This window comes from Dermacentor albipictus, chromosome 6, assembly GCF_038994185.2.
Source record: "Dermacentor albipictus isolate Rhodes 1998 colony chromosome 6, USDA_Dalb.pri_finalv2, whole genome shotgun sequence".
NCBI lineage: Eukaryota > Metazoa > Arthropoda > Arachnida > Ixodida > Ixodidae > Dermacentor > Dermacentor albipictus.
The window spans coordinates 117,409,314-117,429,284 of record NC_091826.1 but is presented as its reverse complement, the minus strand read 5'-3'; the positions used below and the strand labels follow the sequence as shown (position 1 = coordinate 117,429,284).

Below are 19,971 nucleotides of genomic sequence, written 5' to 3'. Positions count from 1 at the left end.
AGCAGCTTCAGAATAACTGGGCGTGGACGCTCTGTGGGCTTTCCGCCAATCCTGTGGCAACGCTCAAGGTGTGGGGGCGTAATTTGCAGCATATCAGAAGATATCTGTGCAACCCCATCTAGCAAATTCTCATTTTCATCCGGTTTTTCATCCAAGCCGTGTATATTGATGTTCTGGCGACGGGATCGGTTAAGGTCGTCATTCTTGGCAACCAGCTGAGCGAAAGTTCCAGTTAGTGCTTTAACCTCGGAGCAATGAAGATCGCAAACATTGGCATCAACCTTTTGACCTGTTGTAGGCGATTCAAGTACTGCTACACGGTTTTCTAGCGCATCAAAACGCGAGTTTACAGAAGCTTGAAATTACTTAATTTTGGCAAGGTCTTCAGCCATGACCTTTTGTCGTTCAAGTCCCTCAGTAAGCATACAGACATTGTCAACCTTTTCGGTCGAACATACCGCAGTAGCCGAATGTTGAGTGGTCATTGTGGAGCGCGTAGATCGTTCAGAAGAACTGTTACTGGAATCATTATTTTTCGATGAATTGCCGAGCTTTTTTGAGGGATCAACTTTGGAGGGACCAGGATTCGTCTCCACGTCTCCACTCAACAAAAGGCCATTGTTACAGTAGAAGGCATTCAAGCATATTCAGCCGCGTCTTGTGGGCAAAGAAACAGTGCAAGGATCGATTGTCCAGTTTAAAGCATCGAGAATTTAGGGAATAACATTGCTGCACAATGCAGAAATAGCGTTTCAACATCGTGTCGTCACCGCTGTCACTTTGCCCACTGATGAGTGAAGCGTCGAGCGCCACTTTTAAACCCTTGAATGGTGACGTCGGGGTATCGCTCCAGATATGGATGGTGTGCGCACAAATACCAGGTGTATTGTGGGAATGATAACGGAGGGAGTGGCCTAATACTGCACCAGGTTGGCCAATTCATGTTTCATTGAAGGAGCGCCTTTGTTGAAGCTTAATGAGCTTTCCCAATTTCGTTATACTTGGATCAGTAGTACCTCACCCACTCTCGGAATCTTTTGCTGGTGTCCCTCCAAGCCTGCAGAAGTAGTGCACTGGAGGACGAGGAAAAATTCAAGCTCCATATCGTCTGATTAAAAAAAAAACGTGTCATAGAAGGATCCGAACTTCCCATTACGGCAACTGAGCATTCTACATAGCTTAATCAGATAATCCCGCAGGCGGCGAGGCTACTACATTGCCGAAAAGTACAGCCCAGATGGGATTACGTGGCTAAGAGAACCCCTGGTTTATCCGCCATCGGCGACTATTGCTGATCGCCATATGTTACACGATATATTTTCGGCGAATTTCAAGACCACCTTAAACAGCAATAAAGCATTGGAAAATTCTTTCCGAACGAAACGAGACTGATACTGAAGCGCCGCCCAAGGCTGAGGCATCACATGGGAGTAGGATGCATTGGCACATACTTTCACTCAAAGGGCCCATCTTCCGAGGTGCGAGACTGGCCGCCAAACAATATGGTTCTGAGCCGCTCGTAAAATAGGCAACCTTGGAAGCGGCCTTGCCCTTCGGTTAGAAAGCGATTACACGACGCTTCCTTTAAGGTTATGTGTATGTGTCTGCGATCAGTTATGCATTGTTGGTAGACATGGCGTGGGAAAGATATTCACATGACATTTGCGCCGCACTTGCAATGCTTGCAATTTAGCCGTTGTGAACGCATGCTCGTGATCTACAGGAGTAGAAGCGGAAACCAGCAAAAACAAACATAAGTGCAAAAATAGAAGTAATAAATTGACGCAACCAACGACCTTCTTTACTTGATGAAAATGAGTATGGGAACTTTGCAACTGTTTTAATCTTCACATACTTTGGAACGCGATACTGCAAATCTTCTCATCATTTCTTTCTCTTTCTACTGAGCGACAATTTTTATGGGGGGAAGGGGAGGTTTCACTCGAAAGGTAGTGCAAGGCATATCAATAGTGTCAGTCTAAGTCAGTTTCGTCTATCTCAAATGTCTGAAAACGTGGTTGAATTATCTGCGAATTATCGCTGCCGGTGGTAGGACAAAGAATTTCTTAGTGGTTCTATCATCGTGGCTTCGTAGTCTCCCGTACGCCTGCGGCCATGAACGCGGCTAGATTCACGATATATTTTGGGGAATTTGAACAGCCCTTAAAACGTGTAAAAAAAATGGCCAGGCTTAGCTTGGTTAAGCCAAGAATGCGTTGCATATTGCGCGGTCATTTTTTTTTGAGAGCGAGGTATTGCTTGGCGGCACTCGATTTTCGCGTCACGCACCGGCGCAGCGCCCCTAGCGGGAGGAGCGGGAGTCAGGTGGTGGCTGCGCCCGCGCGCGACCGCGCGAGTTGGGGCCCAGCTTTTCCTCCGGCTGTCGTGACGTCACGTCACGAGGTTGGTGGGTGCCCGGCCGCGCCCAAGGGCTGAACTGAGTGATTGCAATATGCAACGCATAAAAGTAAGCAAAAGGAAAAATTTTTCAGCGCTTACCGAGATGCACGATATATCCACAGACACCAAAATTAATCGCCATGTGTTTTACCCCTGTAAAGAGTGCACCGCCGGAGATGAGATTGTGCTGAGGCAAAGCTATGGCATCTCGAAAATAGAGTAAGTTTTCAAGGAATAAACAGCGCTCGTGCTAGGCGATGGTGCCCAGAAGGCAGAAGGAATCATGTCCACGAGAAGAGAGCATGAGTCCCACAGTGGGTAAAATTATAGTTACGGGCGTAAGTAGCTCCAATCAACGGTAATCAACCACATTGCACCATATACCACACAATCTCCGAATATTATCCCTTCGCCTCTTGCTGAAGAGAACGCTCAGCCATGTGTCTAAGAAGACAAGCTCAACGTATGCAAAACAACGCCGACAAAATTGGACGTTAAATGCGATAATAATAAGATATGAAATGAGTGAGTAATGAATACGAAAGCCGACACGGAAAGATACAGAATACAGGGATACAATCAATATTTACCCAACGAATCATTAGAACCCCCACGCTTGCCCCGTGTTCGTCGACCTTTTCTTCTTCAGCGTCTAACTTCGCTGGCACTATCTTTTTCTTCGTCTTTTTGCTGCCCGGCGGTCTCCCAATGGTGGCATAGGCCGTTAAACATTCAATAATTTTCCGAAGTCAGCAGATTGTCGTCATCATCATCATCATCATCATCATCATCATCATCATCATCATCATCAGCCCGGTTACGCCCACTGCAGGGCAAAGGCCTCTCCCAAACTTCTCCAACAACCCCGGTCATGTACTAATTGTGGCCATGTCGTCCCTGCAAATTTCTTAATCTCACCCACCCACCTAACTTTATTCCGCCCCCTGCTACGCTTCTCTTCCCTTGGAATCCAGTCCATAACCCTTGATGACCATCGGTTATCTTCCCTCCTCATTACATCTCCTGCCCAGGTCCATTTCCTTTTCTTGATTTCAACTAAGATGTCATTACCTCGCATTTGTTGCCTCACCCAATCTACACTTTTCTTATCCCTTAACGTTACACGGATCATGCTGCTTTCCATAGCTCGTTGCGTTCTCCTCAATTTAAGTAGAACCCTTTTCGTAAGCCTCCAGGTTTCTGCCCTGTACGTGAGTACTGGTAAGACACAGCTGTATACATTTTTCTCTTGAGAGATAATGGCAACCTGCTGTTCATGATATGAGAATGCCTGCCAAAACCACCCCAGCCCATTCTCATTCTTCTCATTATTTCAGTCTTGTGGTCCGAATCCGCCATCACTACCTGCCCTAAGCAGAAGTATTCCCTTACCACTTCCATTGCCTCGCTACCTATTGTACATTGCTGTTCTCTCCCGAGACTGTTAAACATTAGCTTAGTTTCCTGCAGATTAATGTTTAGACCCACTCTTCTGCTTTGCCTCTCCAGGTCAGTGAGCATGCATTGCAATTGGTCCCCTGAGTTACTAAGCAAGGCAATATCATCAGCGAATTGCAAGTTACTAAGGTATTCTCGAATAACTCTTATCCCCAATTCGTCCCAATCAAGGTCTCTAAATACCTTCTGTAAACATGCCGTGAATAGCATTGGAGAGATCGTGTCTCCCTAGCTGACGCTTTCTTTATTGGGATTTTGTTGCTTTCTTTACGGAGGACTACGGTGGCTCCGGAAGTTCGAAAGTTCGAACTGGTAGAACTTCGAAAGTTCAGACAGTTCTATTCTAGCTGTAGCGTTAGAGACTTTCACACATATGCGTTTCATGATCAGATCTTTCGTCTCCTGCGATAGCTTACTGGTATCATGTCTAACAGAGTTGTGGTAGAGACGACTATGGACCAGACCGACGGTACGAGAGCTCAAGGCCAGAACCCTTCCGAGGAACGCGATGAGCCCTCCTGTTGCGCCATCGCTGTCCGCCTCCCACAGTACTGGGACCAGCATCCTTCGGCGTGGTTTCTTCAGGACGAAACGCAATTTCAAGTCGCTGGTATCCGCTCTGAAGCCTCGAAGTTCCATCACGCCGTCGTAGCACTCTCGCCCGCCGCCATTGACGAGGTAGCAAATTTGTTGAACTCTCAATTGTCTGCCGCCGCCTATGACGATCTCAAGGCAGCACTGCTACAGCGCACTGCAGCTTCACAGTGTTCTCCCATCCAGCAGCTTCTGTCCGCTGAAGAACTCGGCGACCGACGCCCTAGTCAACTTCTTCGCCGAATGAGCCAGCTCCTCGGAAACAACGCGAGATCCATCGACGACACGCAGTTGCGCGAATTGTTTCTGCAACGACTCGCGGCTAAAGTGCAGATGGTGATGGCGACAGCCTCTACCATGGACCTTACTGGACTTGCCGGTTTGGCCGACAAAGTCATGAAAGTAGCCACCCCAACCATCGCAGCCACGTCACCGTCTCCGGGTGACAATACAACTGCTCTGCAAACTCTTCCCTACTCTTCCGCAGTGCAATCTCCACTCGACTCCTTGTGTGAGCGCCTGGAACGCATCATCTGTGGAGCGGAACATCGCCGCACATCTCGTCGCCCACGCAGCCGTAGTTCCAACAGAGCGAGACGCACGGGCACCCGCAATGAAACCTCAACTACAACGCTTGGCGTTTGCTACTACCACCGCCGTTTTGGAAACAATGCTCGTCACTGTCGGCGTCCCTGCGCTTGGCAGGGAAACAGGCCGGCCAACCTCTAACGGCGTCGAGTGGTCCGGCCCAACACACAAGTAACCTTTTCTACGTGACGGACAGAGTTACGGGACAATGATTCGTAGTCGACACAGGTGCTGACGTCAGCATTCTCGCCGCCCAACAATCCGACCGAAAAGCGACACCTGTGTCGTTTTTGCAAGCCGTTAACGGCACCAGGATTCCAGTTTTCTCGTCATGCTCCGTCATGCTAAACCTTGGCCTTCGACGAGCGTTGCACTGGATTTTCCTGGTTGCAGACGTCCGTCATGCAGTCATTGGAGCAGACTTCTTGCATAACTACGGACTCCTTGTGGACATCCAACGGCGCCGTGTCATCGACTCCGTGACCCAGCTATCCATTTCTGGCGTCCCATCATCAGGCACATCGCCCATAGCGCTCATTTCTGCCATGTTGGACGAACATTTCGCCACGCTCATACGCGAGTTCTCAACTTTGACGCGCCCGCCGGACTGGACGCAACCGGTACAGCATGACGTGTGCCATCACATCGTCACCTCCGGCCCACCGGTCTATTCCCGACCCCGGCGTTTGTCCCCGGAGAAACTCAATATCGCTCGCGCGGAGTTCGAACACATGCTGCAACTTGGAATCATCCGCCCTTCCTCCAGTAAATGGGCATCACCACTTCACATGGTGCCTAAGAAGACGGGAGACTGACGCCCATGCGGCGATTACCGGGCACTAAACAACGTCACAGTTCCTGATCGCTAGCCCGTGCCGGAGCGTGCCAGCCGCTCGTGGCTCGTGTAGACGCGAGCGTTTACGTCATCTCTCGTGCGACGCCGATGCTGCTGCCGGTACAGAGTCCTGCTACAGCGTATTACGCCGTGAATTACTCGCTGTTTTACTGGCTATCAAGCATTTTCGCCATTTCCTCGAAGGCCGTGCATTCACTGTCTTGACTGACCACAAGCCCCTTGTGCATGTAACGAATCCCTCGGCGTCCTGTTACTCGCCCTGCGAGATTCGACACCTTTCCTAAATCTCCGAGTTTACAGCAACATTCGGCCACATCAAGGGCCCCGACAACGTTCCAGCCGACGTTCTGAGTCGTGTCGATGTCGTTTCCACGTTGACACCGGAACCTTTCATCATCGAGGCCGACTTACTCGCCAGTCAACAGCGTGACGACACTGAACTTCATACATTCCGGAATTCGCCAACGTCCCTGAAACTGGAAGACGTCGTTGTGACCCCAGATGGTACGTCCGTCGTCTGCGACACTTCTAACGACGCACCTAGACCATACATTCCGGCATCCCTTCGCAGACGTCTATTGGAAACCGTACACAACCTGTCGCACCCTGGCATACGCGCGACACAGAAGCTTCTTTCCAGTCGTTTCGTTTGGCCTTGGCTAAACGCGCAAGTTCGCAATTGGGTTCGCTGCTGCTTGTCGCGTCAACGTTCGAAGACCCAGCGTTACCCGATTCCGCCTGCCAAGTCTTTTCTTCCACCGGATGCTCGTTTTGACACCGTACACCTCGACCTCGTGGGCCCTCTCCCATCTTCGAAAGGTTACTGCTACATACTGACATGCATCGACCGTTATACACGGTGGCCAGAAGCTACACCTATATCTGACATCTCAGCGCCCACAGTTGCAGCAGCTTTGATGTCTACGTGGATCGCAAGGTTCGGCTGCCCATCCACAATCATCACAGATCGCGGTCGACAGTTTGACTCAGCACTCTTCAACGAGCTACTCAAACTACTCGGAACGACACGTTTTTCGCACAACTGCTTACCACTCGCAATCCAACGGACTAGTTGAACGTTTGCACCGGCATCTCAAGGCCTCCCTTATGGAACATGAATCGCCGGAGAAGTGGGTCCTCCACTGCTATTCCTAGTGCCTATGCCATATTCCCCCACTGCCTTGTCTCCAGCCTGCTTCTTGCTTACCTTGGCATTCAGGTCACCCATCAGTATGGTGTATTTTGTTTTCACTCTACCCATCGCCGATTCCACCTCTTCATAGAAGCTTTCGCCTTCCTGGCCATCATGACTGGATGTAGGGGCGTAGACCTGTACAACCCTCATTTTGTACCTCTTATTAAGTTTCACAACAAGACCTGCCACCCTCTCGTTAAGGCTATGGAATTCCTGTATGTTACCAGCTACATTGTTATCAATCAGGAATCCGACTCCTCGTTCTCGTCTCTCCGCTAAGCCCCGGTAGCACAGGACGTGCCCGCTTTTTAGCACTGTATATGCTTCATTCGGCCTCCTAACCTCACTGAGCCCTATTATATCCCATTTACTGCCCTTTAATTCTTCTAATAGCCCTGCTAGAATAACCTCACTAGATAACGTTCTAGCGTGGAACGTTGCCAGGTTCATATTCCAATGGCGGCCTGTTCAGAGTCAGGGATTCTTAGCACCCTCTGCTGCGTCGCAGGTCTGACCGCCGCCGTTGTCAGTTGCTTCGCAGCTGCTGGGGACTGAGGGCCGGGGTTTGATTGTTGTGTTCATATTGGAGGTTGTGGCCAAGTACTGCACCAGGGTCGTCAATCCTGCTCTGGTGAGGGAGTGCGTTACCGGTTCTGGTCACCGTGATAAGGCCACCCTCCAAGCATCTTTACGCAATTTCCTCAACACACGGATTTTTCTTTTCTTTTTTTTAATATGCTGGAAAATTGCGCGGCACCGGGATTCGAGCCGTGGACCTCTTGCATGTGAGGCGCATGTTCTACCTCTAGGCCACCGCTGCACCGCTGCAGCAGATTGTACTGGCCCCTAAAAGGTGATAGGGCGGTGACGCAGGCGTTGGCTATGCGATTTACGCCAGCGATGTGCTTCCCTCGTGGCGGTTCATGATAGCGATAAGAAGGCGCAGCGTCAGCACAATCGGCTAAAGGCTATGTTCGTTTGTATGCGGAATGTTTGGGAGCCCTGCTATCATGGCGCACAAGCGAGCATGCCACGTGGTATTTGGTTTATTTTTATTTCGCGGGCATCCCCAGGAAGGGGGAAAACACTAATACGAGTTTAATAAAATGAGTCTAGTAATAATAGGTCTGTTTTTAAATAATCATTTAAAATGATGATGACGATGTTTTACGTGCTGGCAGGTTCTCTTCAAATATTATAATACATGTCTTGGCTCTCCACAGTAAATGAAACTAAACGACATTTGGTGCTTTACGCGTAAAAACGGCCATCTGACTTTAAGGCACGCGGAGGTGAGGGACTCCGGAATTATTCCAAACAGCTTTTCCCCCAACGAAACGCGGCCGCCGATGCCGAGGTTCTATCTCGAAACCTCGACCGTAGCATCTAGCACCATAGCCACTAAGCAACGACGGCCGCTTTCAGAGGAAAGTAAGCAGTGAGTCTGTCATGTGCTGTGCGCTCGCCCTGCGGAAGTCCATTTCGAAGAGGGGGGGGGGGGGAGTAAGACAGTACATCGGTACGTCTACACTGTGTCCGCGCAAAGTCCTCCTTTTCTGCCAAGAGGAGAATTGGTGAGCCAATTACCCGGCTAATTACATGTATTATCTAAACATTTACTTTTGTTTTTATTTAAGTGTGAGGCTTCTGACTGTAGACTTAGAACTGTTATTTCGTTCCACAATACTTGCCCTTGAATTAGTTTTAGCGCATTACATTCGGTGTAATTATTTTGTTTTTGCGTGTCGCAAGGGTAGCACGCAACACTCTAAATATTGCGCGTCAGTACGGACCCATTCGCAGCGACGCCATTGGCAGTAAAATTGATATTAAAGAACCGACTCCGTTCATTTTTTCACTCAGTAACCAACAGTTTATTTCGCAGTCAGCGTCTTTCGCCTGAAGCGCCCGATCAACGGATGCCAAGGTCAACAACCACAGCTTGGCAATTTTCAGGCGTTTGCCGAGTTACATTGAGATCTTGGTCAACCGGGAACGGAAGGCCTGCTGAGATGGCCGCTACTATCTCGCGCTGCTGACGCCCGAACATCGGTCAGAGGAGAGGGGACTGAGAGATGACAAAGATAATAAGGAAGAGAGTAGGCCCAGCTGGTGGATCTGCATCATTCAGCAGACCCGTTACTGTCTATGCAAGGGCACTTGCTTCCTTTATATTACCGGAGTGTATGACAACGTTAAGAGCCTCATTCCGTGCTGTCTTCTGGAGCGAGACGGCTTAAGTGACGACTTAGGCAATGCTGTTATCTCTAAACGACTAAGAAAAATGTGCCCTTTATCCCCGCTATTCTTTAAGATGCGCCTGGTAAGGCTAGAAAGGGCGCTAGAAGGAGTGAACATTGGGTTTAATCTCTCGTACGTAAGGCAAGAGATTAAAGGCTACTCAACGATAAACCATATTCACACTGTCAATCAGGTGACAGAGAAATGTGCGGAATATAACCAACCCTTATATATGTATTTCATTGATTACGAGAAAGCGTTTGATTCAGTCGAACCATCAGCATTCATGGATGCATTACGGAATCAGGATGTAAACCAGCCGTATGTAAAAATACTAAAATATATGTATAGCGGCTCCGCAGCCACCATAGTCCTCCATAAAGAAAGCAACAACAAAATCCCAATAAAGAAAGCCGCCAGGTAGAGAGATACGATCTCTCCAATGCTATTCACAGCAAGTTTACAGGAGGTATTTAGAGACCTTGACTGGTAAGAATTGGGGATAAGAATTATTCGAGAATACCTTAGTAACTTGCAATTCGCTGATGATATTGCCTTGCTTAGTAACTCAGGAAGCCAATTGCAACACATGCACAGTGGCCTGGAGAGGCAAAGCAGAAGGGTGGGTCTAAAAATTATTCTGCAGCAAACTAAAGTAATGTTTAACAGTCTTGGAAGAGAGCAGCAGTTTACGATAGGTAGTGAGGCACTGGAAGTGGTAAGGGAATACATCTACTTAAGAAAGGTAGTGACCGTAGATCCGGATCATGGGACTGAAATGATCAGAAGAATAAGAATGGGCTGGAGTGCGTTTGGCAGGAATTCTCAGATAATGAACAGCAGGCTGTCATTATCCCTCAAGAGAAAAAGTATAACAGGTGTGTCTTACCAGTACTCACGTACGGGGCAGAAACCTGCAGGCTTACGAAAAGGGTTCTGCTTTAATTGAGGACGGGTTCTGCTTTAATTGAGATATGGAAGAATGGCGGGTGTGACGTTAAGGGATAAGAAGACAGCAGATTGGGTGACGGAACAAACGCGAGGTAATGACATCTTAGTTAAAATCAAGAAAAGTAAATGGACATGGGCCGGGCGTGTAATGAGGAGGAAAATAACCGGTGGTCTTTAAGGGTTGGGGACTGGCTTCCAAGAGAATGGAAGCGTAGCATGGGGCGGGAGATAGTTAGGTGGACGAAGGAGATTAACAAGTCTGCAGGGACAACCTGGCCACAATTAGCACAGGACCGGGTAGTTGGAGAAGTTTGGGAGAGGCCTTTGCCCTGCAGTGGGCGTAGCCAGGATGATGATGATGATGATGATGATGATGATAACGATGACGACGTAAGGCGGGCACGATTGTAGAGCAGCAGCTCCCACATTTTGTTTCATGCCGACGACATTTTGTTGCTGGCTGACAGCCAAAGTTATATTCAACGATTGGCTAATTTCTTCGAAAGTAAAGGGGAATATTTGTATTAAAGTTTAGCGTTAAAAAACTTGGTAAATGTATGGCATTAAAAAGAACTGAACAGACACTGTCAATACAGGATAGTGCTATGCCTAGGGTAAAGAAATGCAAATACCCAGGAGTATACCCTAGCGATGGCAATAGATATAAGGAAACCAAAAATGAACACCAAAGTGTACGGGAGCGCAATATGATGCCTGGAAGTGAACCAGTGCGCATGTGAAACAAACCGAGTGCTTATCTCAGCGCTCCTTATATACTTGGCTGCGTTTCGGAATAAAGTGCTTTTGCTACCTGCTACTCGTCTGGCTTACATGGTGTCAGAAGTGGGCACGGCAGTTAGTTCCTGCCCGTGCGGAAAGGTTTGCCATAGGATCCCAGCTTAACAGCAGTATTAATTCCCATGAACGAGACAAGGGCTCATCCGGAACGAGAACCACAATCCACAACGAGGACTTCAACTCTGCTACCACCAACCAAGCCATTTGAAGTTACTGCCGACATTTTCCACAACTGCAACATCTGGAAAAGTGAGTTCGAACTTTTTGCATCAGCGACAAGGCTGAGTCTACAGCCCCAGGATGTTCAGACCGCTACACTTTTAATGACTATCGGTGAAGATGCAAGGCGTGTTTTCCGCACCTTAAATTTTGAAAACGGGAAGCAGAATGATAGCAAAGTATTAATGCAGAAGTTTGAAGAACATTACAGACCTGTTACAAGTCTCAACTACAACTAGTTTCGGTTTGGTTCCAGGAACCAGCGCGAAGACGAGTCCTTCAACGAATGGCTCACAGAACTGAAGACTGTAGCTGCGCACTGTGAATTTGGCGAGATTGAAGGTAAACTTCTACGCAGTAGAATAATCCTTGGAATAAGAGACTAAGAATTGCAGCAGAGACTTATTTCTGAAAATCCGAACTACGCAAGAACGGCTGAGATTTGCCGTGCTAAAGAACAGAGCAAAGGACAGGTCGCTGAAATGTGAGGCAACCAGGGCGGCAGCACTTCTTTTGAATCGGAAATGAACATTGACGCTGTAAAAGCAAACACTGCCACCTGCCCGAAATGTGGCTTACAACGTCCAAAAAGCGGCACGATGCCCAGCAATAGGGAGGTATTGCAAAAATTGTAATGGCCGAAACCATTTTGCTAGTGTGTGCCGCCCACGAAGCTCGAAAACACGACCAGAAAGACGGCACGTGCGACAGGTGGAAATGACTGGTGGCGAAGACGGGGCTGGCGACGAGACATACTTCCTTAAAGTGTTGGAAGTTCAAGCGTTCACGAGTGACGAGCACTGGGTGTCAGAGCTAAATGTGGCTGGTATCATGACGAAGTGTAAGATAGACACAAGGGCGAACTGTTGTGTTATGCCAGAAACGGTCTTTCGAAAGTTGTCCGCGGCGCCTGCGCGGAACTGTTACGCAACCTTGCGTACGTTTTTCTGCCACACAGAACAAGCAATCGGAAAAATAAACCGGCTTGTTTGTAATAAGACTCGAAGCACCAAGGTTACGCTTCTTGTACTTCTACAAGATTGAGCAGTTACATTAAGCGGACACGTCGCTGAGAAACTGAGCCTGATAAAGCGCATATATGGCGTCGACGAAGTGTCCGAGATCCTCATATCTGGCTTTGAAGACATCTTCCAGAGTATAGGACAACTTGAGGGCATCGCCTATTGCCTGCAGCTGAAGCCCGATGTAAGACCAACCATAAAACCAGCGAGGAGAATTCCCGTCGCCCTCCAAGAGCCCGTGAAAGCGAAGCTCGACGAGATGAAACGCGATGGTGTCGTTGCAAAGATGACAGAGCCTTGCTCGTGGTCTAGCTATATGGTCGTAGTACTGAAACAGGTAAGATACGCATATGCTTCGATCCTTCCGACTTAAACAAGGCAATTTTGCGGAATCATTACCATATGCCTAGATTGGACGACGTACTGCCGCGGCTTCAAGGAGCCAAATATTTTTCCATCGTCTATGCCACGTCAGGGTTCTGGCAAATAACCCTCGACGAAGAAAGTTCACGCGTTTGCACTATGAGCACGCCTTTCGGAAGGTACAGATTTCGGCGCATGCCATTCGGCATCACATCAGCACCAGAGGTTTTTCAACGCCCGATGCACGAGGTCGTTGGAAGCTTGGCTGGTGTAGCTATCGTAATGGACGATATATTGGTCTGGGGAAAGACAAGGCAGGAGCCCGACACGAACCTCACCGCCTTGCTTGAACGCTGTAGGGAACGTAATCTAAAGCTCAATAAAAAGTACCAATTCTTGCAGGCAGTGTACTTTACATGGGCCACCTCCTCAACGCTGAAGGACTGTCACTGGACCCAGACAGAGTTCACGACATGATGCAAGTTCCACAGCCGAAGAACCGTTAGGAGCTTCAAGTGTTCCTTGGAATGATAAACTATGTGTCTCGATTCATCCCACCCTGTCAGTCGCATCTGGACCTATTCGGGAGCTACTAAAGAATGACGTCGGTTGGACGCGAACAGAAGTACAGGAAAAACAGTTTCCAAAAGTTACGAGCTAGTCTTGCCACAGCACCAGTCCTAGCATACTTTGACCAGTCCAAGCGAGTGAAATTGTCCGTGGACGCGAGCCTGTACGGTGTCGGAGCAGTCATTTTTCAAGATGACCACCCCATCGCATATTCGTCCCGCTCTTTAAATACCACACAAGAGCGGTATGCACAAATTGAAAAGGAAGCCCTAGCCATAGTTCATGGATGCATGAAATTCAAGGACTACATACTCAATCAACCACTACTCACGGTAGAATCAGACCACCGACCACTGGAATCGATTCCCCAGAAGCCTCTTTGCCATTGCCCTCTTCGCCTTCAACGGATGCGCCTCACGCTTCAAAGATTCCCTATCAACGTGATATACAAACCAGGAAAGGAACTGTCTTTGGCCGATGCCCTTTCACGCTTTCCTTGCTAAACAGAGCTGGTCGATGAAAGAGAGCCCTTTCTAGTCAATGTCGTTTTTTCGTTACCTGTTTCAGATCAACAGCTGCTCAGTATCAGAACGGAGACTGATAAGGACACCCTCATGACCGAACTCTGCCGTTGCGCGAGTACAGAGTGGCCCAAAAGCAAACAGTAGCTCCCGGATGCGTTAAAGCCATACTGGATCTATCGTGATGACCTACACATCGAGGATGCGTTGCTTCTCAGAAGCAACAAGCTTTTAATTCCTCCATCGAAACCCAAGATAGTTATTAGCCTGCTCCACGCTGCACATTGTGGCGAAGACAAAAAAATTGGAGGACGCTTAAGCTTCGCCTTCAAGAGTGGGACGCGACAGCGTTCCCGTCGACCCGCCAAGGGGTATAAGACAATGCGCTACGGCACAGCAATCACTTACGATGCGCCCCGCATCGGACTTAGCGCCCACCTATCACGCGGTGAGCGTCGAGCAACGCAGCGTTCGGCGCGGCAACGAAACGTGCACCTGAGCGAACGAAACGAACCAAAGAACTCGGTGTCTCGGAGGGGAAACGATCTACGCCAGCCAAACGTCGTGATCGGCATGGGCAGAGAGATAGATAGTAATCTAAACCGGAAGCACGGCGAAGCGTCGTCAGGGGAGAGGGAGTCCCGCGACGCGCCTGGCAGCGGTCCCAATGCGCGCGCGGCGCGCCTCCTGTCGGGGCAGCGCCGTACATTGAGAGGAGGGGGTCTTCTGTGTTTGCCGCAAGATGGCTCTGCGTGTGCGGAAAGCGCAGAAGAAATGCAGCGGAAACGCACTTCGCAACTCGTGTAATTGTGACTTCTGTACGTTACATGTTCATAATTACCGATATACACTGCAGTATAACTTTCCACGGCTCGTTTCGAAGGCAACACCGCATTCACTAGAGGCGCGTTTGCACCGCTTGGAAGCGTCGAACTTGTGGCTGAGTGGTAGCGTCTCCGTCTCACACTCCGGAGACCTGGGTTCGATTCCCACCGGGCCAATCTTGGAAGTTGCTTGTTATTTATGAAGCGCCTGCCGTGATTTATCGCTCACGGTCAACGCCGCCGACGCCGACACCCGACGCCGACGACACCGGCTTTTCTGCGACACGAGCTCCTTAACGCTATCGCGTTAATAAAGGCGATAGCAAGACAGGTAATGTACTGGCCAAACATGAACGCCAACATTTCTGATGTAGCGAAGTCATGCGCTGTTTGCAACAAGTACAAAAAAAAAGAAATGCAAGGCTGCCCATGCTGAGCCACGAACTACCGTGTTTGCCATGGCAGGTTGTTGGGGTCGTTCTTTTTCACCACGAAGGCAATGATTACCTCATAGTGGCAGATTCTTACTCGTTTCTCTTCGAGGTTCGGAAGTTTATTCAGACTACCGCTGCTGCTGCAATCAACGCAAGTGCAGAAATCATCGCGACACATGGCATTGCCGTCAAACTATGCACTGACAACGGCCGTCCTTTCAATAGTGCAACATTCGAAGCATTCCCAGGTCAATTTAATATCAGCCAAACCACTTCTAGCCTGTACCACCCGCGCGCCAACGGCTTGGCAGAACGTGCCGTTCTGGAAGCTAAACATCTGCTAAACAAATGCCCGTTTTCCACCCTTGAATTTCACAGTGCGTTGTTGGAGTGGCGGAATACTCCAAGGGACGAACAGTTGCAGTCGCCAGCTCAAAGGCTCATGCGACGTCACACCAGAAGCCAACTCCCGGTTCTCAACTGTCACCTGGAGCCCAAGACGATACAGACACGGGTTTGCCAGACCTTCGTAGCGGAAACATAGTGTCCGTATACGACACCTACAGCAGAACGTGGGCCTCGGCCGCGGCAATTGGTCCTGCAGGGCCACCGTGATCCTACTTAGTGGCTACAGACAGTGGACAGCAGTTACGTCGTACGATAGAGCATCTCAGGGCCACAGATGCTGCTCAGCCTGCTGAATCAGAAGTAGAAATCCGCAGACAGGCTTTGCCAAGTACCCCAGCAGACGCAATTCAAGCCCCACTTCGAAGAAGTGAACGGGTACGCCAAGAGCCACAACGTTATCCACTTCCAGAACGTAAATAAGAAAGCAATCCTTGCTTGCAAATGAAAATGTTCATCGATGTTCCTTCTTTTTTCTTCTTTTTTTCTCCAAAGAAGGAAAGATGTAGTGGAGCGCAATATCATGCCTGGAAGTCAACCAGTGCGAATGTGCAACACGCGCACTACTTATCGCAGCGCTCCTTATATACCCGGCAGCGTTTCGGACTAAAGTGCTTTTTGTTACCTGCTACTCGTCTGGGTTACACGAAGGAGAAGGGAAATGCGGCCGCGATGTAGCACAGAGAGCGATGGAAATACAATAGGTATGAGGTGCTCCGGGGTACGCGGAATGTTGTAGTTGTTCCAGGACTTACATATGGAAATGCGGTTCTTTGCTGGAGATCGGAGGAGCAATCGCAACCTGATGGCAACTACAGATCAATAGAGCGCCTCGTATTGGGCGCTCGCGGGAAAACCTTAAATAGGCCGTACTGCAAAGTGATATGGTCGAGACAACACTTGAAATTAGGGAAGCTCAGAGTAAAATTGATATCGGAGAACGACTGACAGATATGAAGGAACGTACATTGGTTAGGAAAGTGTTAATATATTTGTACAAGAAAGTATTCTTACCTCACAGTGGACGTAAGAAATGGCAATGTGGCAACAGAGCACGTGAAAAAAAAAGGCACAGAGGCTGAGATAATCTCATGCGGGGCGGTAATGGAAAACAAAACGGCTATGAGTAACTCATGAAAAAGTAAAAAAACTAAATTAGGAAAGAAATTATTTAGGATAATGCCAACGGACGCTCTTTACTTTTCGAAGCGAAATCAGGCTGCGGTAGGATACGTTAGGACGCGCGATTACAAAGCGTGAAAGGCCCAGGAATTGGAAGTATGTTCTTTCTGCAGTGAAGCTAGGGAAACGATGGAATATGTTTTATTAGAATGCGAAGATATATACTCAGCTGTTAGCTTAATTAGGCAACCCTGTCCTGTTTGTAGCACTTGCGTTCACGGATAGCAGAGGGAAAGAAAACATGTCCGCAACAGTGATTATTAAAAGGCTTAAAAGGCTGTTTGTGGTTTGGTGGCAGAGACATAGGCAGACCACAAACAACCCGACCTACAATAACAAATTTCCCGCTAGTGGTTCAGATAGCTTGATGCTGCGAACCTTTTGTGTGTCAAAAAATCAAGTAGCTGACACATTCGGAAAAATAAGGAAAGAAGCTCAGTAGTGCAACCCACCGCCCCGTTTCAAAGGGGAAGCTCGCTGCATACATCCATCCACCCATCTCATATGCTCGCATTGGTGCGAAGGCTTTTGCTTACTATTGTACACTCAATATGTCCGATAATGTATACAGTGTCGTCCGCGGGATGAAGTGCGTGGATGTTATAGGAACTGATTATTAATAACAAAGATGCTAGAAAAACATGCTTTTGCAGAAATTTGTGCTGTGCCTATTAAATGGCAAATGTACCATGCTTTCTTTACATGTTTGTTTTTTCTAAGTGTGCATAGGTTCTGTAAATGGGCCCTGGCTACTAAATAGAAAATCAAACCATGAGATAATACAAAATATCGCGTAACAGTGGTCCCATTAGAATGACACACAACAATCACACGAGGGCCACGATGATACCAAAAACAAATGAAAGCGCCTTGTCATCTACTGTCGAACGGTTGTTGCGTACTGCATCGGAGAACAATGCATTACGAGTAGCGCAAAATAAAGCTCGGAATCTTGCACTTACATTTACGTTATTGCCGGTAACTTCAGTTGGTGGAATGTCTGGATGGATTATGACAAGAAGGTCAACGTACCCTCCATCCGTTTCATCGATTTTTAGTCTATTCGCGTTGCAGAAGACTTCAAATAAGGCTTTTTCGGGAAGTAGACGCTCATACATGACAATGTCGGCCTCTGTAAAGAAAAAGAAAAACGAAAGTAAACTACATTTTGGTCGCGGATTTACCTAGCAGTTTTCGCCATAAACCCCTAAGCTTCATTCACTTCTTGGTATTCACGCAGGTGCAGTTTTATTTGCAACAACTATTGGGAACCAAGTAGCTCTGAACTATAGGTGTACCTAGCATAAGAATGCACAATTAGAAATTATTCATTAGAAACCGGTGCGGCCATGACTGCGTCGCTCACGAACTTCTTGTTCTTCGTGCAGGTGCTAATCGGACAATTTTCGTGGCAATGCCCCATCGAGACACAGATAGCCGGCATAAAGGAAGCTACGTCACCGGAAATCGATTCATGGTGCCGCTCTAGGCGCTGTGAAGGGATCGACGAAAGCAGCGGAGAGTTCACCGGCGAGGAATTCTGCACCGTCGCCTCTTTTGGTCGTTGCCCGCTGCCAGTTAGACAACCATGGTCAAACATCGAGGACGACTACTGCCTATATAAGCAGCTGTTCTTCAGTTCGCCTTCGGGGCGCGAAACCGGCGCGGCCATGACTGCGTCGCTCACGAACTTCTTGTTCTTCGTGCAGGTTAGTTACGATGATGTATGTTGCACTCACCCCAATCTTGCGCTGCCGGTTTCACCCCCTGTACTTTTTGCAAGTGTCAGTTCAAACTCGAATGTACAAAGAAAATTTTTCCGTAGGCGTCACCGTTTCTCTCTCTTACGGCGGTGCGCATTTTAACTTTTGTTATTGCTCTTATGCGGCGACGTTGAAAGAAACCCAGGTCCCGGAGACGACATTCTAAAGCAGCTTTTGAATGGACAGAAAGAGATAAAGAGTAAGCTAAACGCTATTGAACAATATCAAGCTGATAATAAAAAGGCAATGTGTGACCTTACCGCGCGCATGACTAAACTCGAATCGCAAATAACTAAGCTAGAGGAACTGCAGAATACTGTCAGGGAGTGCAAAGAAATTAGTGAACTGCAAGAAGCCAAGCTGGAATCCCTTGTTAACAAGGTAGACGATCTCGAGAACCGGAGCAGAAGGAACAACTTGCTTTTCTATGGGGTCCAAGACAACGAAGAACATGAAAAGTATCAAGTTTCTGAAAAACGCGTTTTGGAAATCTGTCGGTCTACAGTGGAATGTGACGCTGTAAACATTGAAAGAGCCCACCGCCTTGGAAGGTACCAGTCCGGAAAAAACCGACCAATAATCGTCAAATTTACCACGTTCAAAGACAAGCAGGCTGTAATGGCAAATGCAAAAAAGTTGAAGGCAACAAAAATTAGCATATCGGAAAATTTTTCGGAAGGTGTGCGGAAAAAAAGGAAACAGCTGTGGGAGTACGCGTAGGAGCACCGAACAGAAGGCGATAAGGTAAACCTAAAGTACGACACACTATACTTAAACAAGACGAAGTATGTATATGATGAATCGCTCAAACAGGTTGTACGGTCTGCTTGACAGGCACGGCCACAGTACTCCGCTTTCACAATACTTGTAGTAAACTGCAGAAGTATTCGCAACAAAACCGACGACTTTTTCAGTCTTCTGGAAATTGTGAAGCCAACTGCAGTAATTGGAACCGAGTCGTGGCTGGACGGCGATATAGGTGATACCGAAGTATTTCCCGAAGGCTACGTCTGTTATAGGAAGGATCGCGGTCGTTGTGGAGGAGGCGTTTTTATATTAATTCATGAGGCAGTCGACTCCCGGAAGCTGGACGTTGATGTTGGCCAAAATGAGTCAGTATGGGCTCAACTCAGGTTACAGAACGGGAAATCTCTTGCATTGTGTTCGTTTTATCACCCACCTGGAAGCCCAGTTAAAGTACTGAGTGACCTGTCTGATACCATGGAGACAATAGACGCCGATATCTTATTCGTAGGTGGTGACTTTAACTTACCTGAAATTGATTGGTCCCGACAAAGCATTACAGGTAACTTAGGAAATGCGTCGAGTAAAGAAATGATAAGGATATGCCACTCCTTCGCATTATCTCAAATGGTGCTAGAGCCTACTCGAGGAAATAATATATTAGATTTGCTATTCACTAACCTTCCCACGGTAGTGCACTCTACAATAATAGTACCTGGAATAGGGGATCATAACGCTGTCGTTTGTAACATGCACCTCACATACGCCAAAATTGTTAACTGCGGCCAGCGACGCATATATGCTTACAAAAAAGCCCGTACACTTGACATATGTCGAGCACTA

At 48.1% G+C, this 19,971-nt stretch overlaps 1 protein-coding gene across 11 annotated transcripts in view; it reads right to left on the bottom strand.

Annotated features, from left to right (window-relative positions):
- LOC135916263 (uncharacterized) overlaps positions 1–19,971 on the bottom strand; it is a 303,600-nt gene that overhangs the window by 112,349 nt on the left and 171,280 nt on the right. For all 11 annotated transcript variants that reach the window (XM_070520992.1, XM_070520999.1, XM_070521000.1 and 8 more), the window contains one exon: positions 2,500–2,553. In XM_070520992.1, the coding sequence (XP_070377093.1) occupies positions 2,500–2,553 (54 nt within the window). The remainder of the gene's footprint in view (positions 1–2,499; positions 2,554–19,971) is intronic.